Source organism: Pelodiscus sinensis, chromosome 1 (genome assembly GCF_049634645.1).
Source record: "Pelodiscus sinensis isolate JC-2024 chromosome 1, ASM4963464v1, whole genome shotgun sequence".
NCBI lineage: Eukaryota > Metazoa > Chordata > Testudines > Trionychidae > Pelodiscus > Pelodiscus sinensis.
The window spans coordinates 92,491,570-92,513,276 of NC_134711.1; the positions used below are offsets into that span (position 1 = coordinate 92,491,570).

General features: G+C 52.0%; 2 protein-coding genes across 5 annotated transcripts; one reads left to right on the forward strand and one right to left on the reverse strand.

Annotated features, from left to right (window-relative positions):
- Window positions 1-882: 882 nt before the first annotated feature.
- On the reverse strand, window positions 883-4,579 carry LOC142830727 (endogenous retroviral envelope protein HEMO-like). Its single transcript, XM_075937300.1, has one exon. The coding sequence runs from the start codon at window positions 3,855-3,857 to the stop codon at window positions 2,202-2,204; it is 1,656 nt and encodes a 551-aa protein (XP_075793415.1). The 5' UTR covers window positions 3,858-4,579; the 3' UTR covers window positions 883-2,201.
- Window positions 4,580-8,432: 3,853 nt separating this feature from the next.
- On the forward strand, window positions 8,433-20,180 carry LGALS2 (galectin 2). Of its 4 annotated transcripts, none has more exons than XM_075937390.1 (4): window positions 10,044-10,113; window positions 18,055-18,137; window positions 18,678-18,837; window positions 19,977-20,180. In XM_075937390.1, the coding sequence occupies exons 1-4, from the start codon at window positions 10,108-10,110 to the stop codon at window positions 20,121-20,123; spliced, it is 396 nt and encodes a 131-aa protein (XP_075793505.1). In that variant the 5' UTR covers window positions 10,044-10,107; the 3' UTR covers window positions 20,124-20,180. The 4 variants fall into 4 exon arrangements, with proteins under 4 accessions (XP_075793489.1, XP_075793480.1, XP_075793505.1 ...); XM_075937381.1 differs by lacking the exon at window positions 10,044-10,113 and adding an exon at window positions 16,345-17,691; XM_075937374.1 differs by lacking the exons at window positions 18,055-18,137; window positions 18,678-18,837; window positions 19,977-20,180 and adding exons at window positions 11,182-11,347; window positions 11,564-17,686 and having other exon boundaries at window positions 8,433-10,113.
- The last annotated feature ends 1,527 nt before the right edge of the window (window positions 20,181-21,707 follow it).

A 21,707-nucleotide genomic window follows, 5' to 3' on the forward strand; every position in this document is an offset into this window, starting at 1 on the left:
TGTGGGATAGCTCAGACCTTGGCTGCTGAGGAGAGGACAGCCTGGGTTCCCCTCCCAGGCCCTTGGGAAGTGGCTCAGGCAGGTAGTGGAAAGCAGGCTGCCTGGGCCATTGTGCCCTGGAAGATCTGGATACCTCAGAAGGGGAGGACCATAGCAAGAACAGGTGGCTGCAGCTCCTGGAGCAAGAGAGGCTGGAGGGTGAGAGGCTAAGAGGCATGGGGAGACTGCCAGAGGAAGGTGCTGCACCTGGAAGAGCCCATCCCCAGTGGCCAGGAGGGGGTGTCTGTTGTGGTGAACATGCCCATGACAAGGCCCCTTGGTGATGAATCCCCTCCAGTGCAGCACCTCCAACAAGGCAGTTGCAGTAACTTTCCTGAGCTTCAACAGATGGGCTGTGTCTACACTGCACCCCTGTTCCAGAAAAGGGATGCAGATTAGACACATCGGTATCGCAAATGAAGCGGGGATTTAAATATCCCCTGCTTCATTTGTATAAACATGGCTGCCGCTTTTTTCCGGCTCGGGGCTTTGCCGGAAAAAAGTGCCAGTCTAGACAGGGATCTTTCGGAAAAGGCTTTATTTTCCGAAAGATCCCTTATTCCTGATTTTAAGAGGAATAATGGACCTTTCTGAAAAGGCTTTATTTTCCCAAAGATCCCTGTCTAGACTGGCGCTTTTTTCCGGAAAAGCCCCGAGCTGGAAAAAAGCGGCAGCCATGTTTATACAAATGAAGCGGGGGATATTTAAATCCCTGCTTCATTTGCGATACCGATGTGTCTAATCTGCATCCCTTTTCCGGAAAAGGGGTGCAGTGTAGACACAACCTCAGTGTCTTATCAGGGAACCGGGCTGGGGGTGGGTGTCAGCCGACGGTCAGGGCAGTGTGTGCGTGTGTGTTATACCCAAGTCTTCAACTGCTGAGACAGAGTCTCGTTGCAGCGGGCAGCCTAGGAGGCTGGAGGGCACCCTGAAAAGTAGTTTAACGTCCGTGACTTTACTGCTAGGACCGAGGTCCCGTCGCAGAGGGTAGCCAAACAGGCTAACAGACGCCCCAGTGTGTACAGGAAGAGCTTATTACGCTTCAGATTTCAGCTGCTAGAATTTCATAATTCCTTCGCAGCGGGCAGCCTCGGGGAGACTGAGAAGCGCCCCAACTGAATTTTGCCACCTGGGTGTGACACAAATTCAAACGCCCAAGCTCTCCCTATATCTGTCCCTTTATGACCGGCTGAAGTTCTTTTGTTTGTGTTCGGTTCGGGTACAGCAGCACGGGTTCAAGTCAGAAGCTTGACACGCACTGGCTTATTTATAGGAGAAAGAAAGAGAAAAGAAATAAAGAAACTTGGTTCAGTGTATATAGATATATATATTTTATAAGTGAATGAGGGCACCCCACTTGTTCCCAAAGTTTATAGCAAAATCACCTTACCAAAGGTGATTTACAATAGAAATGAAGCAGTTTGACTTTAAGAAAACTATAATAAAGTAACTAACTTACAACAGAGAGACAATTAGAGTGTACACATAAAGAAAAACACATTGCAGGTACAATTCTCACCCCTGCGTTCCAGACTTGGCGTGGCCAGCGTCTTTCTCTCAATCCCTCGGGAAGAAGTAGGGCGAGGTTGGGCGTCCCACGGACCTCGGGAGACAATCAATACCTGCCAGCAGGTGTAGGTGATTGGAGCTCAAATTGGGTGGGCAACTCAACCCTCTTTATACCCCTTGGGTCACATGGGCTTCTTCCTGGTCTTAAGTGGCCAATCAGGAAAAATGGCTTTGAATGCCAAGTTTCCCACGAAGGGTGCAAAGCATAATTCACACCTGGGAAGATGCAGACAATGGGCACCTCTGGTATGTGATGGGCGAAGATTCCTCTCCCGAGACAGTGCAGGCGTGTCAATTACTGATACTAGCCATCACGGCGACGGGAGGCCTCCCAGTCGTCAGCTAGCCCATTTACTGTCTGGTTTCTGTTTATGGTAGAATAAGGGACAGGCACCACACCTGCGTTCCCAGGGCATCAAAGGCTGACTGCCTTTCTCTTGCTCTCTGGGGGGGGGGAAAAACAAGATGGGGCTCGTGGAAAAACAAGATGGGGTGTTGTGTCTGGCTACATTCCACCCCCTTGACACGCCTCACTATGTCTCAGAACGCAAGATGGCGGTGATGCCAGCACCTTTTGCCCTTCTTGGAGGAAGCTAAAATCGCCCTATCGGCAGGGTCTGATCAGATAATTTTGGATCAAGGGATTGATTAGGATCGCTTCCCAACGCCATATATCGGACCTGTACAGAGGAGGTAGCAGTGTACACCAAACGCTTAACAATACATAGAAGCATGCAGCAAGCAATTACAACAAGTAAAACGGTTAATATAGTATTTACAATAGAGTGAAGGAATGGAGTTAACGAAAATCCTAGGTGTTGGGCTAGCCAATCTAGCCATGAGGCTTTTCCATCCTCAGTTACAGCATGTAGTACCTTAACAGCGCCCTTTATAGCGAGTACATCTTGTTCAATTTGTCCTGATTTATTTACATAGAAGCAGCAAGATTGGTTGATTACCGCACATACTCCCCCCTGTTGGGCCAAAACTGCATCCAAGGCTATTCTGTTCTGCAGGGCAAAACGGGCTACTGATTGAATTTGCTCGTTAAGCAAGCCCAGAGCATCTGCAGTGTGGTTGAGTGCCTGTTCTATTTGCCCAGATACATTTACTATTGCCTTCTCTAGCTCAGCTACTCCAAGCCAGGGCAGGAGCGCACGGACGAACTGGTGGAAGCCTGTGGGACGTATTATAAGGGGATTAGTGGAAAACCTTCGTGGTGACCGGTGTAAGAAGCTCCCAAGATTAGTAATACCAGGAGCCATAATGTGAGGGTGTACAGTGAGTCCCCCAGGGGCAGCGTGCCCCATTGAGCAGCGCCCCATCCAATTCAGTGGCAGATACTTGTAGGCTTTCTGCCCGCAAATGAAAAAGAGTCCTGGCTCCTCCTTCAGAATGGGGGAGTAGGGTCCCTTATACCACCCTGTTCCAGTGGGTCCTTTCTTTGGGGTATGGTGGGTAGCACAGTAACTATCATTAGCAGCTGTGCAATGTAAGGCAAGCAGCAAATCCTGTAGGACCTGGTCCGCTGCAAAAAGCTCTGTCCTAGCGCACTGGTTTGGGAGTAGGGTATTACTGGTTACCAGTGTGGGGTTGTATATTTGACCGGTGTTAGGAATTATGAATAATGACTGATTGTACCAGGCTTTTCCCTCCAGGTATTGGCTGAAGTTTAGGGGAATAATGGTGACATTGCTAGATAGTGGTGTGCCACTGTGGGAGATATTATATCCCCCGCACCTTAAGGGTTTTTGGTGGGTTGCACTGGGATAGACATCCCAGACCTTTAATTTCTTATTAAAACTTACTATGTGGGTGCACTGCTGATCCCCTAACCACCCGAGGTGAGGTCCTGTACCATTTTTGTTCTCAAAGCAGATGGGGTATACTTCCCTAGAGGTTCCTGTTATATACTCCAGAGGTTGACCCCATAGTGTAGGTTGCCATTGTCCATGCCACCCCCAAGTTCCCTTCCCAGAGTCATTTAAAAGTTTGTAGTCGCTGGAGCTGCTGTCATCAAACCAGGCTGGTCCCCACTTGAAAACGTTGCTCTTGTTCCACCAGTCATTTAAGTTTAAAGGGACAAATTCAACTCCCAGTCCTGTGGGGGAACCTAGCAGGGTGCATATCCAGCAGTTTGTAGCATCGGCTGCAGAGGCAATAGTCTGGATAGCATTCCTGAGAGGGTGCTCTGGTACAGCGGAGATCGCAGTGATTAGGAGAAACAGCAAAGCTCGATCCGGAGTCATGCTGCGTCTTGAGTTGGGTAATGAGGTATTGTTCTCTTGTTAACTCCTTCCCTGCAACAAAACAAAAAGTCAGCCGGTCTTGGATACAATCCAAGCCTCAGAAATGGTTAGTGGCAGTTTGTTGGGGTTTGCAATAATCCAAACGCCCTTGTTTTTATAAGACTGAAGTACACAGGTATGTGTGCCCAGGCTGGGGTGTTTGACCACAACAGTATCCCCAGGGGCATATTTGGAGTCCGTTAGTGGTGCCCCTGGAGTCAGAGAGGCTTTCCTTGTAGGGAAAAATCCTTTGCTAATTGGGCTACCCGTAGGGGTTTGCCGATTGTTTAGCCGTTGAACCACGGCATCCAGTCTGCCTCCCCAGGTTCCCTCCGTAGGCTTAAGGTGGTATTTTAGCAGTCCATTCCATCTCTCAATTATGCCATTGGACTGAGGTCGGTATGGGAGGTGAAAGGTCCATTGGACTCCATTCTGGAGAGCCCACTCCTGGACAGGCTTGTTTTTAAAATGTGAGCCATTGTCAGATTGAATTTCCTGAGGTGTTGGGACAAGTGCAATTAGGCGATTCAGTCCCATAATTGTGGATAGTCCTGTTGCTAAACGAGTAGGGTAAGCGAACCCTATACCTGAGATGACTTCCACTCCTGTGAGAATGTATTTCCACCCTTGCCTGGTGGTGGACAATGGACCCACATAATCGATCTGCCAGGTCCCCCATAGCGTTTTCCCACCCCTTAGTTTGGCAAACCGTTGTCCTTCCGTGATATGCCTCCTGGTCTCAGCACATGTAGTGCAGGCTTGCACTAAATCCCTAGCCTGTTGGTGGGTGATGGGCCACCCCCTGATATGTGCCTGCCTCACCAGCTCCTCACTCCCCGTGTGTCCCAGATTTTCATGCAGCCAGATGTATAGGCGTTCCCAGTCCACCTGGGTAACAGAGATCTGTGCTGCTTCATCAGCTAGGTTATTCAATTGTGCAGTTGGGGTGTTATTCTTTTGGTGTGCTGACACATGTCCAATACTTAGGGGTTGCTGGGTGGCATGGTGGTATATCCACTTCCAGTACTCTAATCCCCATACGGATTTCCCTCCTATTTCCCAGTGGTTATTTTTCCAGTTAGTTATCCACTGGGTGGCTCCTGCCCATACAGCATAGGAGTCCGTATAGATAGTACTAGCACCTGCTTCACAAGCCAGCTTGATTGCTGCTAGTTCTGCAAGCTGAGCTGATCCGTCCACATCGGTGGTTAAGGGTGTGGTGGAATTGTCTGCTGGAACAGCTGCAGCCTTTCCTTTCCATCTCCCTTTAATCAATTTAGCACTACCGTCTGTGAACCACACTCCCTCAGGGTGAGATGGGTCAAATGCAGCGGCGTTTTGAATGGGAGAGGGCTGTGGGGGCAGGTGATATTCATTGGGCATTCCTACCCTCCACAGAGACTCCTTAATCATAGTGGGGTTCTGTGCGGAGTCTGCACCACCCACCCTGTAGTGTATGTACAGTGCCCATTTCTGGGTGGTCATTTTCTGTGCTACTCCTGGCGGCAGCTCCTTTCCTTCCAATATGGGCTTAATAATTGGAAGGGGAGTGTGTATGGTTATAGCGCGATTTTGTGTTAGCTCCTCAGTCTCCCTTAGAGCAGTATAGGCTGCCAGGAGCACTTTCTCATAGGGAGTGTAATTGGCTTGCGATCCCTGCCATGACTTTGAGCCAAATTGTATGGGGCGGCGGGGTGCAGTTTCACTCTCTTGCCATAGGGCATAAGACATTCCCGTAGCTCCTATGGTGAGATACACGTGGAATGGAGCATCGGGATGGATTGGACCCAGAGCTTGGTATGTGTGTATTTCGTTTATTAGCTGCCGCAGCGCTTCCTCGTGTACAGGGGTCCATTCCCAAACAGAACTTTTCTTTAGCAGATTATACAGTGGTCGGGCAATTACAGCAAAACCGGGCACATGTTTTCGCCAAAACCCTAAAACTCCCAGAGTTTGCCTTAGTTGGGACTTGTCCCCAGGTGAAGGTGCCTGGCTCAGTTCCTGTACAGTGTCATCAGGCACAGACCTCCGCCCTCCCATCCAGACAGCACCCAGGAACTTCACCTCATGAGAGGGACCCTGGCACTTATCTGGGGGTAAAGCTAACCCAAGATTTTCTAAGGCAGTCTTTACTAAGTCCACAGCTTGCTGCACTTCTTCAGTAGTGTCCCCTCCTATTAGGATATCATCTATATATTGCAGCATTTGGATACTAGGTGGCATGGTTAAACCATCTAGGACCTTTGACAGTGCCCCATGGCAAATAGTGGGGGAATGTTTGAACCCTTGGGGCATACGTGTGAAAGTGTATTGGACACCCTTCCATGTAAAAGCAAATCTGTTCTGGTCTGCAGGCTGTAAAGGGACCATGAAAAACATGTCCTTTATATCTAGCACAGCTAGCCATTGCTTGTTCCAAGTTTGTATGGTATTTACAATGCTTGCTATGTTGGGGACTGCTGCTGTTAGGGGTCCTGTGTTACTGTTTAATTTTCTGTAATCAATTGTGAGCCTCCATTTACCATTAGGTTTCTTTACTGGCCATACCGGGGAGTTGTAAGGGGAGTGAGTGCGAATTAAGACTCCCCTTGTTTCCAGATCTTTAATTAGCTCAGTGACAGGCACTACAGCTTCAGCTGGGACATTGTATTGTTTTACATGAGTCACAGCTGATGGTGGGAGAGCAGGAGCTTGGGCTAGTAACCTGACACTATAAAGAGGAACTTTCCCCTCCTCCAGGATTGTTGTGCTGGGTTTGCAGCCAGCTCCGAATGCCCACCTTTCCCCACCAATGATTCCTTCCTTGCCCTTTAGGATGTCCATGCCCAGTATATTGGCATTCCCAAGTATTAACTCATGTTTCCTGGGCTGCTGGTAGGGGTTTAAAGGGATATCCAGTTTTACTTTGACCAGCGGGTAAGACACAATAGTGCCGTTTACTCCTGTAACCAAAACCTGCTTTCGGCCAGAAGGTGGAGGTCCAAGAAAGTTTTCTCTTTTAATCATGGATAATTGGGCTCCAGTGTCTACCAGGAAAGAGACAGCAGTCTTATCATTAACTGTTACTAAAATCCGGGGGTCGTTGTTATGATTTTCTCTCTCTGCCTGCTCAAGTTTACTTATACAGAGAGAGATTGGACCCCCGCTTGTTAGTTTCCCTGGTCAATTTCAACAAGCGGCAGCAGCTCATGTAGTTGCTGCCTTAGCTGTGCATGAGGAGGGTCAGAGCTGATGTGGGGAGCACTAGGAGTTACTGCTGCTTTCTCCTGCTCAACTCCCTTTGAGGCAGCCAGAAGCTTTAGCTTATCGGTTGCCAGCCCATGTAATAGATCTCGGGTGAACCCTAGATCCAAGCACCGTTTCCACAATTTAGTCCTAAATTCCCTCTCCTGTGGTGTTACTTCGCGTCTAGGCCTAAAGCCTTCCTGCTTGCTTCTATAATCTCCTTTTAAATTCCGCACCTTAACTTTAACCTGCGGTGCCTCAGTTTCCCCAAATTCTCGGAGATCCCGCAGCATAAAATCAAATAAGTCCTGATAGGTCATGCGGTGGTCCTGAGCATGATTTCTTGTGGCTAGTGCTATAGCCTTATAGGATCCGGGAGCCCCTTTTAGCACTGGTCTTAAATCTCCTGTCACTACCTGTTGTTCCCATGGGCTCTCTTCCTGCCTCCCATTTTGGGGACCCCCTTGACGGAGCATAGCTATTATAGCAACAGTTTGTAGGGCTCCTCTAAGTTCATCCCCATTAATCCATGGGATGCTAGTGGGTTCACCTCTGTCAGCGTGGTGAATTCCCCGAGCCCATCTACAGGCAAAGGTCCAGATAGACTTTGGACCCTCCTGATTCCTGGGGCTAAGGAATACTCCTGCACCCAGATTTACCCTGCCACACTCCCGGGAGGACAGTTGGGTATGGCCAGCTCCTGTGTCCCATATCCTAGCTAGCCACTCTATCACCCCTTCCCCAGGTCTCTTGGCAAATTCGTCCTGGATCTTTCTCAACTCTGCAGGCTCATAACTGCGAGTAGTAATTCGGGTGGGTCGGGATTCTGTCCTTTTGCTAGTGGAGGGGTTATCTTCATCAACCTCACTCTCATCTTTCTCAGTTAGGTCCTTTTGGTATGTGATGATGGGTCTCATGTGGACAGGGGGATTCCCTAACTCAGGGGAGGTGGGACACTCATCATCGGAGGAGTCCCAGATGTCTCCATCCCAATCCTCCGGATCTACCCAGAGAGCAGCCTCTACTTTGGCTTGATTAATTTTTCGGGGCTTGCTCTCTAATCTCGCTCTCCTTTCTGCTCCCTCCCTTTTTTATTATTGGAGCAAGACGTTGTTCTAATTGGTGCACATCATTGCTCAGCAAGCGCGCCCGGGTGTCTAGGTTCTGGCAGCGCCGCTCTAGCTCATCCCTCTCCTTTTGTACCCTTTCAAGCTCTATTTCCAATTTTAAATGGCTTTTACATGCTGTTTGCAGGGCACTTTTAAATAGCCAAATGCATGCTCCTTTCCCCTTTCCCCTTTTCATTTTACAAGCAGTTCTCCAGTTACAGAACTGCAACCACAGTTCCTCAGGGTTTCCCCACTCCTCTTCTAACATTTCTTTATCCCATTTAGGGTCAGCCCAACCTTCCTGGGCGAAACTCTTTTCTACCTTGCTAAAATCAGTGACAGGCTTCATGCTGCTGTATTTTGAACCGATATCACAAATCCTGCCGACTACGCCAATTCTGTCAGCCGACGGTCAGGGCAGTGTGTGCGTGTGTGTTATACCCAAGTCTTCAACTGCTGAGACAGAGTCTCGTTGCAGCGGGCAGCCTAGGAGGCTGGAGGGCACCCTGAAAAGTAGTTTAACGTCCGTGACTTTACTGCTAGGACCGAGGTCCCGTCGCAGAGGGTAGCCAAACAGGCTAACAGACGCCCCAGTGTGTACAGGAAGAGCTTATTACGCTTCAGATTTCAGCTGCTAGAATTTCATAATTCCTTCGCAGCGGGCAGCCTCGGGGAGACTGAGAAGCGCCCCAACTGAATTTTGCCACCTGGGTGTGACACAAATTCAAACGCCCAAGCTCTCCCTATATCTGTCCCTTTATGACCGGCTGAAGTTCTTTTGTTTGTGTTCGGTTCGGGTACAGCAGCACGGGTTCAAGTCAGAAGCTTGACACGCACTGGCTTATTTATAGGAGAAAGAAAGAGAAAAGAAATAAAGAAACTTGGTTCAGTGTATATAGATATATATATTTTATAAGTGAATGAGGGCACCCCACTTGTTCCCAAAGTTTATAGCAAAATCACCTTACCAAAGGTGATTTACAATAGAAATGAAGCAGTTTGACTTTAAGAAAACTATAATAAAGTAACTAACTTACAACAGAGAGACAATTAGAGTGTACACATAAAGAAAAACACATTGCAGGTACAATTCTCACCCCTGCGTTCCAGACTTGGCGTGGCCAGCGTCTTTCTCTCAATCCCTCGGGAAGAAGTAGGGCGAGGTTGGGCGTCCCACGGACCTCGGGAGACAATCAATACCTGCCAGCAGGTGTAGGTGATTGGAGCTCAAATTGGGTGGGCAACTCAACCCTCTTTATACCCCTTGGGTCACATGGGCTTCTTCCTGGTCTTAAGTGGCCAATCAGGAAAAATGGCTTTGAATGCCAAGTTTCCCACGAAGGGTGCAAAGCATAATTCACACCTGGGAAGATGCAGACAATGGGCACCTCTGGTATGTGATGGGCGAAGATTCCTCTCCCGAGACAGTGCAGGCGTGTCAATTACTGATACTAGCCATCACGGCGACGGGAGGCCTCCCAGTCGTCAGCTAGCCCATTTACTGTCTGGTTTCTGTTTATGGTAGAATAAGGGACAGGCACCACACCTGCGTTCCCAGGGCATCAAAGGCTGACTGCCTTTCTCTTGCTCTCTGGGGGGGGGGAAAAACAAGATGGGGCTCGTGGAAAAACAAGATGGGGTGTTGTGTCTGGCTACAGTGGGGCAGGCTATTGGTCAAGACACTGTCAGAGGAAGCTGGGGAGCTGATAAATCTTGGGGTCAAAGTCTCCTGGCTTGCTGCTTGCCTTAATAATGGGGTAGAGCTTTTAATGTGTAACTCTGGGAGAAGCTAAGCCTATAAGAGCTCCTGCGGGGATGCGTACCTAAGCCGGATCCTCAGCAGCTCTCAGCAGTGTCTGCCCACGCCAGCAAGGAGGATGTCTGTAAGGATCGCGGTTGTCTCTCCGGGAGCTCTTTCCTTTGCTTGCTCTCCGCTACCCACCTGTAGTGCTCTGCTCTCACATCTGCCTTTGTCCCTGCTGTCATCGCTACGGCTCCCTGGCTTATTTCCCCTCCCCTTGCCAGCCCTCCAGTTCCCATGCCCACTCCCACCACCTGCCCCATGCCAAGCAAGGACTGTGGAGTGGCAGGGTGGTCCTGGCTCAGGGCCAGGAGGTGGCACCTAGCAGGTGGGGGTCCTGTCCTGCCTCTATCCTGGCTCAGGTGGCATTGCTGAACCTCATTCCCTTTCACTGTGGGGGGCATGTGTCCCTGGGAGTCTCATGACACTGGGGTTCTCTGCCGCAGGAGAAATTTGAAATAGTGAACCTGGATGTGAAGTCAGGGGACAGCCTTAGTTCGAACTAGGTAAACCTCATTTTACGAGGATTAAACCTAGTTCGAACTAGCTAGTTCGAATTAAGGGCTGTGTAGACCCTTAATTCGAACTAGTGGCAGGCTAGCCCTTCCCAGGTTTCCCTGGTGGCCACTCTGGCCAACACCAGGGAAACTCTATTGCCCCCCTCCCGGCCCTGGACCCCTTAAAGGGCCACGGGCTGGCTACACAGTTTGTGCCAGTTGCAAGGCTGCCAGCATCCATGCCAGCAGACCCTGCACCTGCCACACCATGAGCCAGCCACCCGAGGACACCCAGCCTTCCACTGCTCCCCAGGACCAGCCTGGCGGCTCCCAGGAGCCTGCCCGGGGACGCAAGAGGCGGGCGCCCGCTTGGTCAAGTGCGGAGATCGTGGACCTCATCGAGGTTTGGGGGGAAGCCTCCAATGTCCACGATCTCCGCACTAGCCACAGGAACGCAGCCATCTACAGCCGCATGGCTGCCAGCCTGGCCGCCAGGGGCCACCAGCGCAGCCGGGAGCAGATGCGCTGCAAGATCAAAGATCTGCGGCAGTCCTACTCCCGGGCCTGCCAGCCAGGGGCCGACCCGGAGGCCTGCCCCCACTTCCACGCCCTGGACCGCCTCCTGGGGGCTCATGCCGTCCCTGCCCCCCCAGGACGTGATTGACCCCGGGGCAGAGGGCCCGCTCCTGGACACGGAGGAGGAGGAGGAGGGCTCCGAGAGCCAGGAGCCTGCCGGCAGCCTGCCCAGGACCCGGGACCCCCGAGGCACCCCACAGAGCCGCTCGCCTGTGTCGTCTGAGGCCGGGGAGGCGTCCACCTGTGAGTACCATCGTGCTCCCCTTATGTGTACGGGGGGCTGGGGCGAGAGGAAGCCCCAGGACCTTGTGCCTGGGCCTTGCCCACCACGCAGCAGCAGCTGGGGATCCTGCAGGGGCCCTGGCCTTGCAGAGGGGAGCTGGGTTTCACACACCTGGGCCCCTGGGGTAATTGACAGCTGGTCTTGTTGCACCACAGCCACAGCACCTGTGTCTGCAGGGTGCACCACACCGCCTGCAGCAGCTGCCCGTGCCCGGGCAAGCAGGAGAGCCAGGAATGAGGAGGAGTACCAGAGGCGGCACCTCCGGTTCATGGATCACCAGCTCCGCACCCTGGACCACTGGGACCTGAGGGTGCACCGGAGGAGTTTGGAGGCCCTGCGAGGCCTCCTCCAGAGCCTGCTCGACCGCTTCCCAATTCCTCCTGCTCCCCCTGCTCCGGCTCCTGCTCCTGCTTCCGCCACACCCCCCATCCCTCCTGTCCCCCCCTCCACAACCATTTCCCACCGACGCCCCCGGACCTGCAGTGTGGCAAGACAAGAGAGGCACCCCTGAGCTTTCCTTTCCCTTCCTCCCTTCCCTCCCCTTCCAGAACTAGTTTTTAGTTCTAGACGTGTTAGTTCAAATTAGCTTAGTTCGAATTAACTAATTCGAACTAAGTTAGTTCGAATTAGCGCTGTAGTGTAGACGTACCCTGGGAGTGTCTCTGACTTGGGAAGTTGCTGTCATAAATTTGAAACTGACTTTATCAAATGGACTAGTAATGGGATTTGCTCTTTGATTGGTGTAACTAGAACTGTTAGGTAGCCATGGAGATGCGGAGGTTTTTATGTTGATAGTCATGGGACTTGGCACAAGAGCCTCCCTTAACGGTCATACACACAGGTGTGATTACCCACAGTTACAGCCCAGGGGCTTTCTTCTCCTTGCTAGCGTCCCATCTGGCCAAGCTGCACTTTCTAAAAGGATGTCTCAGCCAGGGCCATTCCTAAATGGGTGCAGGGCCCAAAACACCCGCCTCTGCTCCAGGCCCTGCTCCTGTTCTATCCCCTCCTACTCCCATTGCACCTCTTCCCCAAACCCTTCCTCCAAGCGATGTAACCCAGGGAGTTACAGGGGGCCTAGCACTGGCAGCAGGGGTTGGGTTTCTCCTCACTCACTGTGGCAGTGGGAAGCAGATGCCCCAGCTCTAGCCTTCTCTGCTCCCATGAGCGACCCAGCTGGGAAATGACCAACCGGAGCAGGTTAGGGCAGGGGCGCTCTGCTTTCCGCAGCTTCTGCCACTGCTGGTGAGTGTGGGGGCTGGAACCGCCCCTGCTGCTGGTTCCAGGCCTCCCTGGTAATCCCCCAACCCGCCATGGGGCCTCCCAAAGCACAGGGCCCAGAGTGGCTGCCCCAAACTGTCCAATGGACGGGATGACTCTGGTCTCCGTAACTGCGCTCCTCCGTAGCACTGGGACAGTTTGACTCTGCACTACTGCTACTGAGACCTTCATTTGATAGCTCAATCTTGCCATCTGTTGGTGCATTTCTTTCAGTTTTAAAATGTATAATATTAGCAGGCCAGAGAGATTTTCTTTTATCAGGACACGTATTGGATGTAGGGGGAGCATGCAGCTCTCACAGTGTTGTGCGCAATCAGCATGCACCTCACTTCACATGCCCTTGCTTTATGGGCGTGTCACTTTAGTAATACTGGTAAGAAAAAATGACACAGCTGGAAACCAGCAGAACCTGGCAGCCCTGCACGTGGTCAACAGTAAACAAAATGTCTTGTGGGCCACTCCTAGAACCCCAGCGAGCCGCATGCGGCCCTCGGGTTGCAGGTTGCCCACCACTGATGAGACAAGCAGTCTCTTCATCGAAACTGTGACTGGAGGGGACAAATGCAGCTGCTGCTTGTACAAATTTGGCCTGTTGCTGCAGTTACTATGGGTGTTAAGGTCAATGGTTCATACCTGTACATTGACCCACCCTACCTCTCCTGGAGTTCCTAGCTCCAATGTTGGTTGAGAATAGCGCTTCCCTGCCGTGGGGACACAACATACCCTCTTCCCTCAAAGACATGGCAGTTAGGGTTCTGCTTAAGACACCATTTCAGTTCTGTCAGTTCTCACCCTGTCTCTAATCTTCCCCTCCTAGGGGCACTTGAGAAGGAAGATGATGGCTAGAAAACTCTGATGTAATCTGAACGAGCCTTCATATTTCCTTGATCCTTGGCAGATGGACTTATGAGTTGGATGTGGTACAAAGATGGTTCTAGTCTCATTGGTTGCGGATTTCTTTCTTGCAATGGACAAAGATCAGATGTCTGCTGACTTTCACGAGTCAGCAGCCTTTGATACCTGTGGTATAAGCACTCTGGCTTGAGTGGTTTTGTCTTTTCCTCTCCAAATGTCAAAGCCTGTTCCCATTGAGCTCAATAGCAAAACTGCTTTTGATTGCAATGAGAACAGAGCAGGGAATGTGATTTTGATCAATTGCTTCTCTGTCCAGAATAAGGAAGTTAAGTATCGGGTAATTGACTAAACGAATAGTCAATGCATTTTTGCATCAACTATTCGATTAGTCAATAGGACGTCTCTGCTTTTGAAGTGTAGCTACGGCCCTAGGGCTGTTGCTACACTTCAAAGGTGAAAGTGCAAAAGCCTGGGGTCAGCTGGAGACTCCCCCGCTGATCCTGGGCTCCATGTGGTGCTGACACTTTGAAGTACCCCCTCTTCTCTCCCCTTGTTGCCTCTATCTGATAGAGGCAGCAAGGGAGGTGGGGAAGCGACTAGTTGTTCATATCCCTAGTCCAGAGACAGTTTCCATGCATGTTCTGCCTGGCGAATTTTGATTGCCCCTCCTGTATGTCTTACTGAGGAAAATAATCAAACAATTTGGGCTGTAGTTCTACCAAGATGCACATGGCACACACAGCTCTGTGCCTCTTTTCTATCAAACCCAGATGGCGCTGCATCTTTGCTTTCCTAGTGCCTGGCAGAGAGCAAGATTGAGCAAAAGGCAAGCTGACAGAAGCTTAGTTTGGCCATAAAGAAGGCACCAATCGTGCATTACAGGATAGTGGGGTGATTGCCTTGCCTAGCCTTTCAGTTAAGAAGTTTTCAATTTGGGGCACTGCTGGATCCTCAGTGACCTGTGGGAGTTCAGATGGCGCTAAGAGGGTGTCAGAGGGGATGGGGAGAGCGTGGGGGCCCCAGCCTGGGGTGAGGTCACATGCATCCCCCTTTGCTCCTCCAGTGAGTGCAGTAACGGCAGGAAATGATTTCTACTCACACCACCGGTTTCCCACTGAATTGTAGCTGTTACTGGGGAGGGCAGGCTAAAGAGATCCGCCAGGCCACTGCTCCCTTATGGGAGGAGGGCAGCTAGGACATGACCTCTTTGTGGGGTAGGAGTGGGAAGGAGCCGCTAGGGTGATGGTCCGGTGACACTGATAGGCCAGGTGCCAGCTCGAGCCATAGCCCCTAGGCCTTGCTGGACACTGACTGCATTAGTCTGACTCACCTGCATGTGTTCGCGTTATTGAAATAGGTAATATAGTTGCAAACACGTGTTTAGAAAAGTAGCTGTAGCCCATGTTAGGAGATCGGTGGCAACTACTGGGGAGGGACACAACAGGCTACTGGCCATGTGACTGCCTCCCCACACCCCCAGCCCATGCCACACCTAGCTCTACCTCTTACCACCCTTTCCCCCCACTCCCACACCACCCCTTTCCCCAAGTCTCCATCCCCAAGCCACATGGCCCAGGGGACTAGTGGGGAAGAGCCTCTGGCACCAGCAGTGGGGGTTCCCCTCCACATTCACAGCCAGTGAGTGGGGTGGGGGGGAGTAGAGTGACCTGGCCTCTGCCCGCACTGCTCCCTCAGCTCCCAGTTGCATCACTCCACTTCCTGTTACTGCTGGTGAGCATGTGGACAGTTCGAGCCATAGCCCCCTCCCCCAAGCAATGTGGCTGGGAGCTGGGGGGGGGGGGGGAAACGGAGCGGGCTAGAGCTGGGTCACTCCACTTCCTGATGCTGCCAGAGAGTGCAGGGGAGACCCCTACTGCTGACACCAGGCCCCCGGCTAGTCTATTAGGCCCTGTGAGGCTCCCCAAAGTGCAGAGCCCAGAGTGGCTGGACAAACTGTCCCTAGGATGGAATGGCTCTGTCCACTGGCTGCTGGTCCCTTGCCCCTCCCCTCACGGTGCTGGTGTCACACGTCCCCTCTCCCCTCCCTCTATAGCCCCTGTTGAAGAGCATAGATAGAGAGTTGGCTCTAAAACTGTAAAATCACCAGTGAGGGGAGAAGTAATCCCTAGTGTGAAATACTAGTTTGCCACACGCGGTCTCATCTGCAGCCCAAGAAAAGAAGGCCCATAGACACCAGGTGGGACATTGTGGAACATCTGAGGACGAACTGCTTTGCTGATGGTTTGTTTTCCCCCTCCAGTCATGAACAGGGGGCTACGTCTAGACTGGCATGATTTTCCGCAAATGCTTTTAATGGAAAAGTTTTCCATTAAAAGCATTTGCGGAAAAGAGCGTCTAGATTGGCACGGATGCTTTTCTGCAAAAGCACTTTTTGTGGAAAAGCGTTTGTGCCAATCTAGACGCGCTTTTCCGCAAAAAAGCCCCGATTGCCATTTTCGCGATCGGGGCTTTTTTGTGCAAAACAAATCTGAGCTGTCTACACTGGCCCTTTTGCGCAAAAGGACTTTTGCCCGAACGGGAGCAGCATAGTATTTCCGCAATAAGCACTGATTTCAGACAGTAGGAAGTCAGTGTTCTTGCAGAAATTCAAGCAGCCAGTGTAGACAGCTGGCAAGTTTTTCCACAAAAGCAGATGCTTTTGCGGAAAAACTTGCCAGTCTAGACACAGCCGGGTTGTGCATGTGGAGTCGTCCATCAGCTTGAATTCTGGGGGAAACAAATAAAAATTCCTGCCAAGGAAGAACTGTATCGTTAGGCTGCTTGAGTGAGGGCCAGGGGGTGCTAAACAGAAGTAAAAGATCTGCAGTGTTTGGCCGGGGTTAGCCCTTAAAGACATACAGAGCTTGCTTATTACAGAAGCAACTACCACCCTTTGGTACCGTCAATGGGAACGCTGTGTGCCAAGAACTCCCTTGCTTCTTTGTCCCTGTTATAAGGCTTGGCTACAAGGGTTGCCTTTGGTGTAAGATCTAAAGTGCGGTTGATCGGAGTCAGTCCTCGGGGACTGGGAGGAACCTGAACACTGTGATTTTGGTAGAAGGGGCAACACGCAGCTTGCCCAGATGGCAGGCTAGCCTGGAGAGCTCACGGGCACTGTCTGTGACTCAGCAGTCAGGCTGTGATGGCGCTTGAGCAGCTGACGCTTGATGCTTGATGGTGAAACCTCAGGACAGAATCACCCATCACATGTGCTCTTGGGGTACAGCCGGGCAGCCTGACAGGTCTGTGATGTAGTGTCCACCCCACACCAGACTTGGAGGAGTTAAGATGTCAGGTGGAGCAATTAACTCCCCTGGCTGCATTTGTGGGAGGAGCCAGCGCACACGGGTTAAATAAGAGGCCAAGGAGAAGTTGGTATAAAGGCTAGGAGCAAGAACGGGCTGCAGGGAAGTAGGCTGCAGCAGGTCTTCCCTGGGAGAAGGTGGGTGTGGTTGGCGTGACAGAGTAGTCCAGTGTTATTCCCTGGGATGTGGGAGTTTGGGATGGCAAACCCAGGGAGGTGAGCAAGGCTCGGGAAAAGTGGCTGGGTGTGGGATAGCTCTGACCTTGGCTGCTGAGGAGAGGACAGCCTGGGTTCCCCTCCCAGGCCCTTGGGAAGTGGCTCAGGCAGGTAGTGAAAAGCAGGCTGCCTGGGCCATTGTGCCCTGGAAGATCTGGATACCTCAGAAGGGGAGGACCATAGCAAGAACAGGTGGTTGCAGCTCCTGGAGCAAGAGAGGGTGAGAGGCTAAGAGGCATGGGGAGACTGCCAGAGGAAGGTGCTGCACCTGGAAGAGCCCATCCCCAGTGGCCAGGAGGGGGTGTCTGTTGTGGTGAACACGCCCATGACAAGGCCCCTTGGTGATGAATCCCCTCCAGTGCAGCACCTCCAACAAGGCAGTTGCAGTAACTTTCCTGAGCTTCAACAGTCCGTGTGTTATCAGGGAACCGGGCTGGGGGTGGGGCAGGCTATTGGTCAGAGGAAGCTGGGGAGCTGATAAATCTTGGGATCAAAGTCTTCTAAATTGCCTCAGTAGTGGGGTAGAGCTGTTAATTTGTAACTCTGGGAGAAGCTAAGCCTATAAGAGCTCCTGCGGGGATGCGTACCTGAGCCGGATCCTCAGCAGCTCTCAGCGGTGTCTGCCCAGCGCCAGCAAGGAGGATGTCTGTAAGGATCACCGTGTCTCTCCGGGAGCTCTTTCCTTTGCTTGCTCTCCGCTACCCACCTGTAGTGCTCTGCTCTCACATCTGCCTTTGTCCCTGCTGTCATCGCTACGGCTCCCTGGCTCATTTCCCCTCCCCTTGCCAGCCCTCCATTTCCCATGCCCACTCCCACCACCTGCCCCATGCCAAGCAAGGACTGTGGAGTGCCAGGGTGGTCCTGGCTCAGGGCCAGGAGGTGGCACCTAGCAGGTGGGGGTCCTGTCCTGTCTCTATCCTGGCTCAGGTGGCATTGCTGAACCTCATTCCCTTTCACTGTGGGGGGCATGTGTCCCTGGGAGTCTCATGACACTGGGGTTCTCTGCCGCAGGAGAAATTTGAAATATTGAACCTGGATGTGAAGTCAGGGGCCAGCCTGAAGATAAAGGGCAAGATCTCTGATGATGCTGAGAAGTGAGTATAAGGAAGGAGCTGCCTCAAACAAGGGGGGTATGGGCTGCACAGAGGGGGGAGATGGTGCCCCAGCTACCCTGACTGTACTGGATGGTTGCGTCTGATGCAGAGCTCAGGCCTTCAGTTTGTCTGTCTATCTTGGTACCTATAGAGTCTCAATCAGCCTGGTAATTGAGTGCTCCACAAATACCCTTGTCATGTCTGTATTATTTTATGGATGAGGAAACTGAGGCACGGGGATTAAAGCTACTTGCCCATGGCCAGCCAGCGGGTCTGCAGCAGGGCTGAGAGTTGAGCTCAGATCACCTGAGTCCCAGGCCGATGCCTGAGCCACAGGCCTGACCTTCCTCCAGGGAAAGTCACACTTGGTCTAGAAGTCCCAACCCTTCCTAAAACTGACTGGCTGGGATTCTCTGCCCCCATGGAATTGGTGAATGGAGAGGTGGGAGAAGAAACTCAACCGCCCTCCTTTGGGCAGGGGTGGAGCTACTGCTGGCTCCTTGGGGGGATTCTCTGATGCCCGCTCTGCTCCCCCCTCAGCTTTGTGATTAACCTTGGCAAGAGCGCTAGCGAGCTGGGGCTACACTTCAACCCCCGCTTCAACCAATCCACCATCGTCTGCAACTCCAAATGTGCCAACTGCTGGCAGTCGGAGCAGCGCAGCGACCACCTGCCGTTCTCCAAAGGCTCGGAGGTCAAGGTGAGGGGCTCCTGGGAAAGCAGGCTGGGGACGCGGCTGGAGGAGCTGCCAGACTCTATGGGGGACCCCTTCTTCCTCTCCCGGCTGGTGTCTGCAGGTGCCATTTCTCCCCACCAGCATCTCTGGCTCTGGCTGCTCTCCCGGTCAGCCGGCTCCGCTCCCAACCCTCACAGACCCTTTTCTCTCACCAGCTAACCCTGGGCAGGCTGGAGGTTGCTTGTGACCAGTCTTCAAGTGCCCCTGTGTCTCTGCCCAGCAGGTGCTTACACCTTCACTGGGTGGAGAGGGCTGTAGGCAGAAGAGCCCTCTGTCCCCTGCACCCCAGATCTGTCTCCATCACAGTTCATTCCCTGCTCATACCCCCTGTTCTCTCTACCCTCCCCTTTCCCCCACACAGTGCTTTATAGAACAAGACTCTAGGGCCCTGGGTGTAACCTCCTGGCTCCTTCCTCCTTGGGCAGTTCTATGCTTGTCTCCTAGCATTGCACAGGGCACTCTTAGATCATTCCATTTCTCTGTGGCTTGGGAATGGTTTCCTTCCCATTGCCCGGTGCTCCCTGGGCTGGGTGGGAAAGGGGAGGGCCTGCGGGCAGAAGATTCATTTTCAGTGATCAGTTATTAGTCTAGTGGGTGTTTTTTTTTTTTAATTTTATTTTTTTTAAAGACTCCTGGGTCCACCCATTCCCTAGACTGTTTGCGCAGAGGGGCTAGCAGGAGCATTTCCCCACTGTGGCTAACCCTAGTCACTTGCCCTGTTTTCAGCAAGGTGGATGCAGGAGCCTTATCTACGCCAGGGCTCCCTGCATTGCCAGTGCAGCTGAACCACAGTTAGCACACAGCTGTGTGGAGATGTTGTTGTCCCCCTCTCCCCCATCCCCATGTACAAGTTTAGGTAGGAGCTCAGCCTGCTGAGACAAGTGGATGGCTCTGATTATTTCACTGGGAGTTAGGTGCCTACATACGTGTGAGGCTCAGGGCCTCTGACACCCAACCTTGCAAGGCATCTAGTGAACTCAGCACTATGTTTAAGGGCAGCAGGATTGGGGCTTCTCTGCCCGGGCAGAAGGGACAGGTGCGTGCTGTTGTTAGCCAGTTTGCTTTTCGTGCTAACTCCCTTCCCTTGCTCCCCCCTCTTGCAGTTTGTTGTCAGCTTCCTGGGAGACAAGTTCAAGGTGAAGCTGCCAGATGGGCATGAGCTGGAGTTCCCCAACCGACACGGCTATGACAAGATCACCTATCTCAGCGTGAAGGGTGGGTTCAGGGTCATCTCCTTCAAACAGGATTGATGGGTCCCACTTCCTCACTTTAATAAAGACCCCATGAGAAGGGTCATTTAATCCCAACTGCACTGACTCCTATGATGTCCTTGGCCTTTCAGCACCTGATAGAGGAAAGGTTCTAGTGGGAACACCCAAACTGGGGCTCCCCATCTGTGGAAAGAGGTGGTTGTCCTCCAATGGTCCCTCTAACTTTTCCATCTGTGTGTGGAATACATTTTGTTGTGGGCACCAAGGTGGTGTATATTCACACATGGCAGTAGAAACACATGCTGCCCGCTGGGCGTGCTTTGCTAATCGGCTGAGTGGCACCCGAATCTCTCCTGGGTGGCCACATAGAGCAAGCGCTGAATTGTGACTATTCCAGGAGGACCTCTTCTCTTGGCACTGGTGGGTATGATTAGTGGAGGGGGGAGATGAAAACTTCTCCAGGGCACTACAAGATGATGCTGCACTGAGTGAGCTGGCAGTAGACAGGTTCCCAGGCCTGAGTGCGCAGAAGAGGGAAATGACTGTCAGGCAATGCTAGAGTGCACTTTCAGCAGGCTGATGGCATGGTGGGAAAGCCCAGGGTAGGTAGCTGGGTAAGAGGCTGGTTGGGTGCTGCACCTGCAGAAAGCTCTGTTTCCAGGCTGGGCACACTTCCAGGCCAGGGGGGGAGATGGTACCCTCTCTGTGGTACTGTCAAACATGGAATTTCCCCACCTGCTGGTGTGAGGTGGCTTGTCCCTTCTCCTGGTGCCAGGCACAGCCCATTGAGGAAGCAACTGCACAGGTGTTAACTACAGCTTGCATCCTGCAAGAGATAAGGGGGATCGTCCTCTGCCTCCCTTCACGCTTATCACTGCCTCTCTTATGGGCTGGGAAATTCTAGCCAGGTTACCCATTACCCAGCCTTTCCCATACCTTATCTCAATCTGGCATTCCTGGGGACTGAAACCTGTGCCAGTGTGTGTCATTACAACCCTGCCATTACCTAATGTGGGTGAAACTGCTCTGGTTAAACAGTGACTCACTCCAGAGGTTTATATGTCACAGAAACAGTAACTGCAGAAAAGACTGGGTGGGAGCATTATGGGGAACCCTCACCCCACCCCCAGACATCTGAAATATGCTAACTATCTTCGGTACAGGTAGGGGGACAAGTACAGGACAGGAGGTTCGCAGCACACGGAAAACAGACATTAGCTGTAACCAGTGCATTTTTTGTGTTTAAAAAAAAAAGGTGCCAGTACTCTTTAAGACCCAGCTGACGGTCAGCCATTTTCATTACAGAGGTGCCGGTACTCTCTGTTCTTTCCAGGTAAGCTCTGACTGGAGGTGCCAGTACCGCGTACTGGCCAGTACCATCACAAAAAAAGCACTGGATGTAACCCACACCCCAGAAAAGGATCAGGTCCCACCAGGTTAAACAAGCTTCAGAGAAGACTTAACTTCTAACAAGTGGGGGTTAGGAAGAACAGGGAAGGCTCATCTAAAGGGTCACTTACTGCAGAACAAATCACTTTAATAACATATGCTATTCACCTATGGAACTCCTTGCTGCAGGAGTATGGTGGATCAAGCACTAGGGCTGAACAGGTTAACAACTTT

Bases quoted from the DNA above. Each gene is read 5' to 3' on its own strand.
- LOC142830727 (XM_075937300.1), bottom strand. From the start codon at position 3,857: ATGACTCCGGATCGAGCTTTGCTGTTTCTCCTAATCACTGCGATCTCC.
- LGALS2 (XM_075937365.1), top strand. The intron at 11,348-11,542 runs GTGAGTACCATC...GTTGCACCACAG, and splicing joins GGCCGGGGAGGCGTCCACCT to CCACAGCACCTGTGTCTGCA.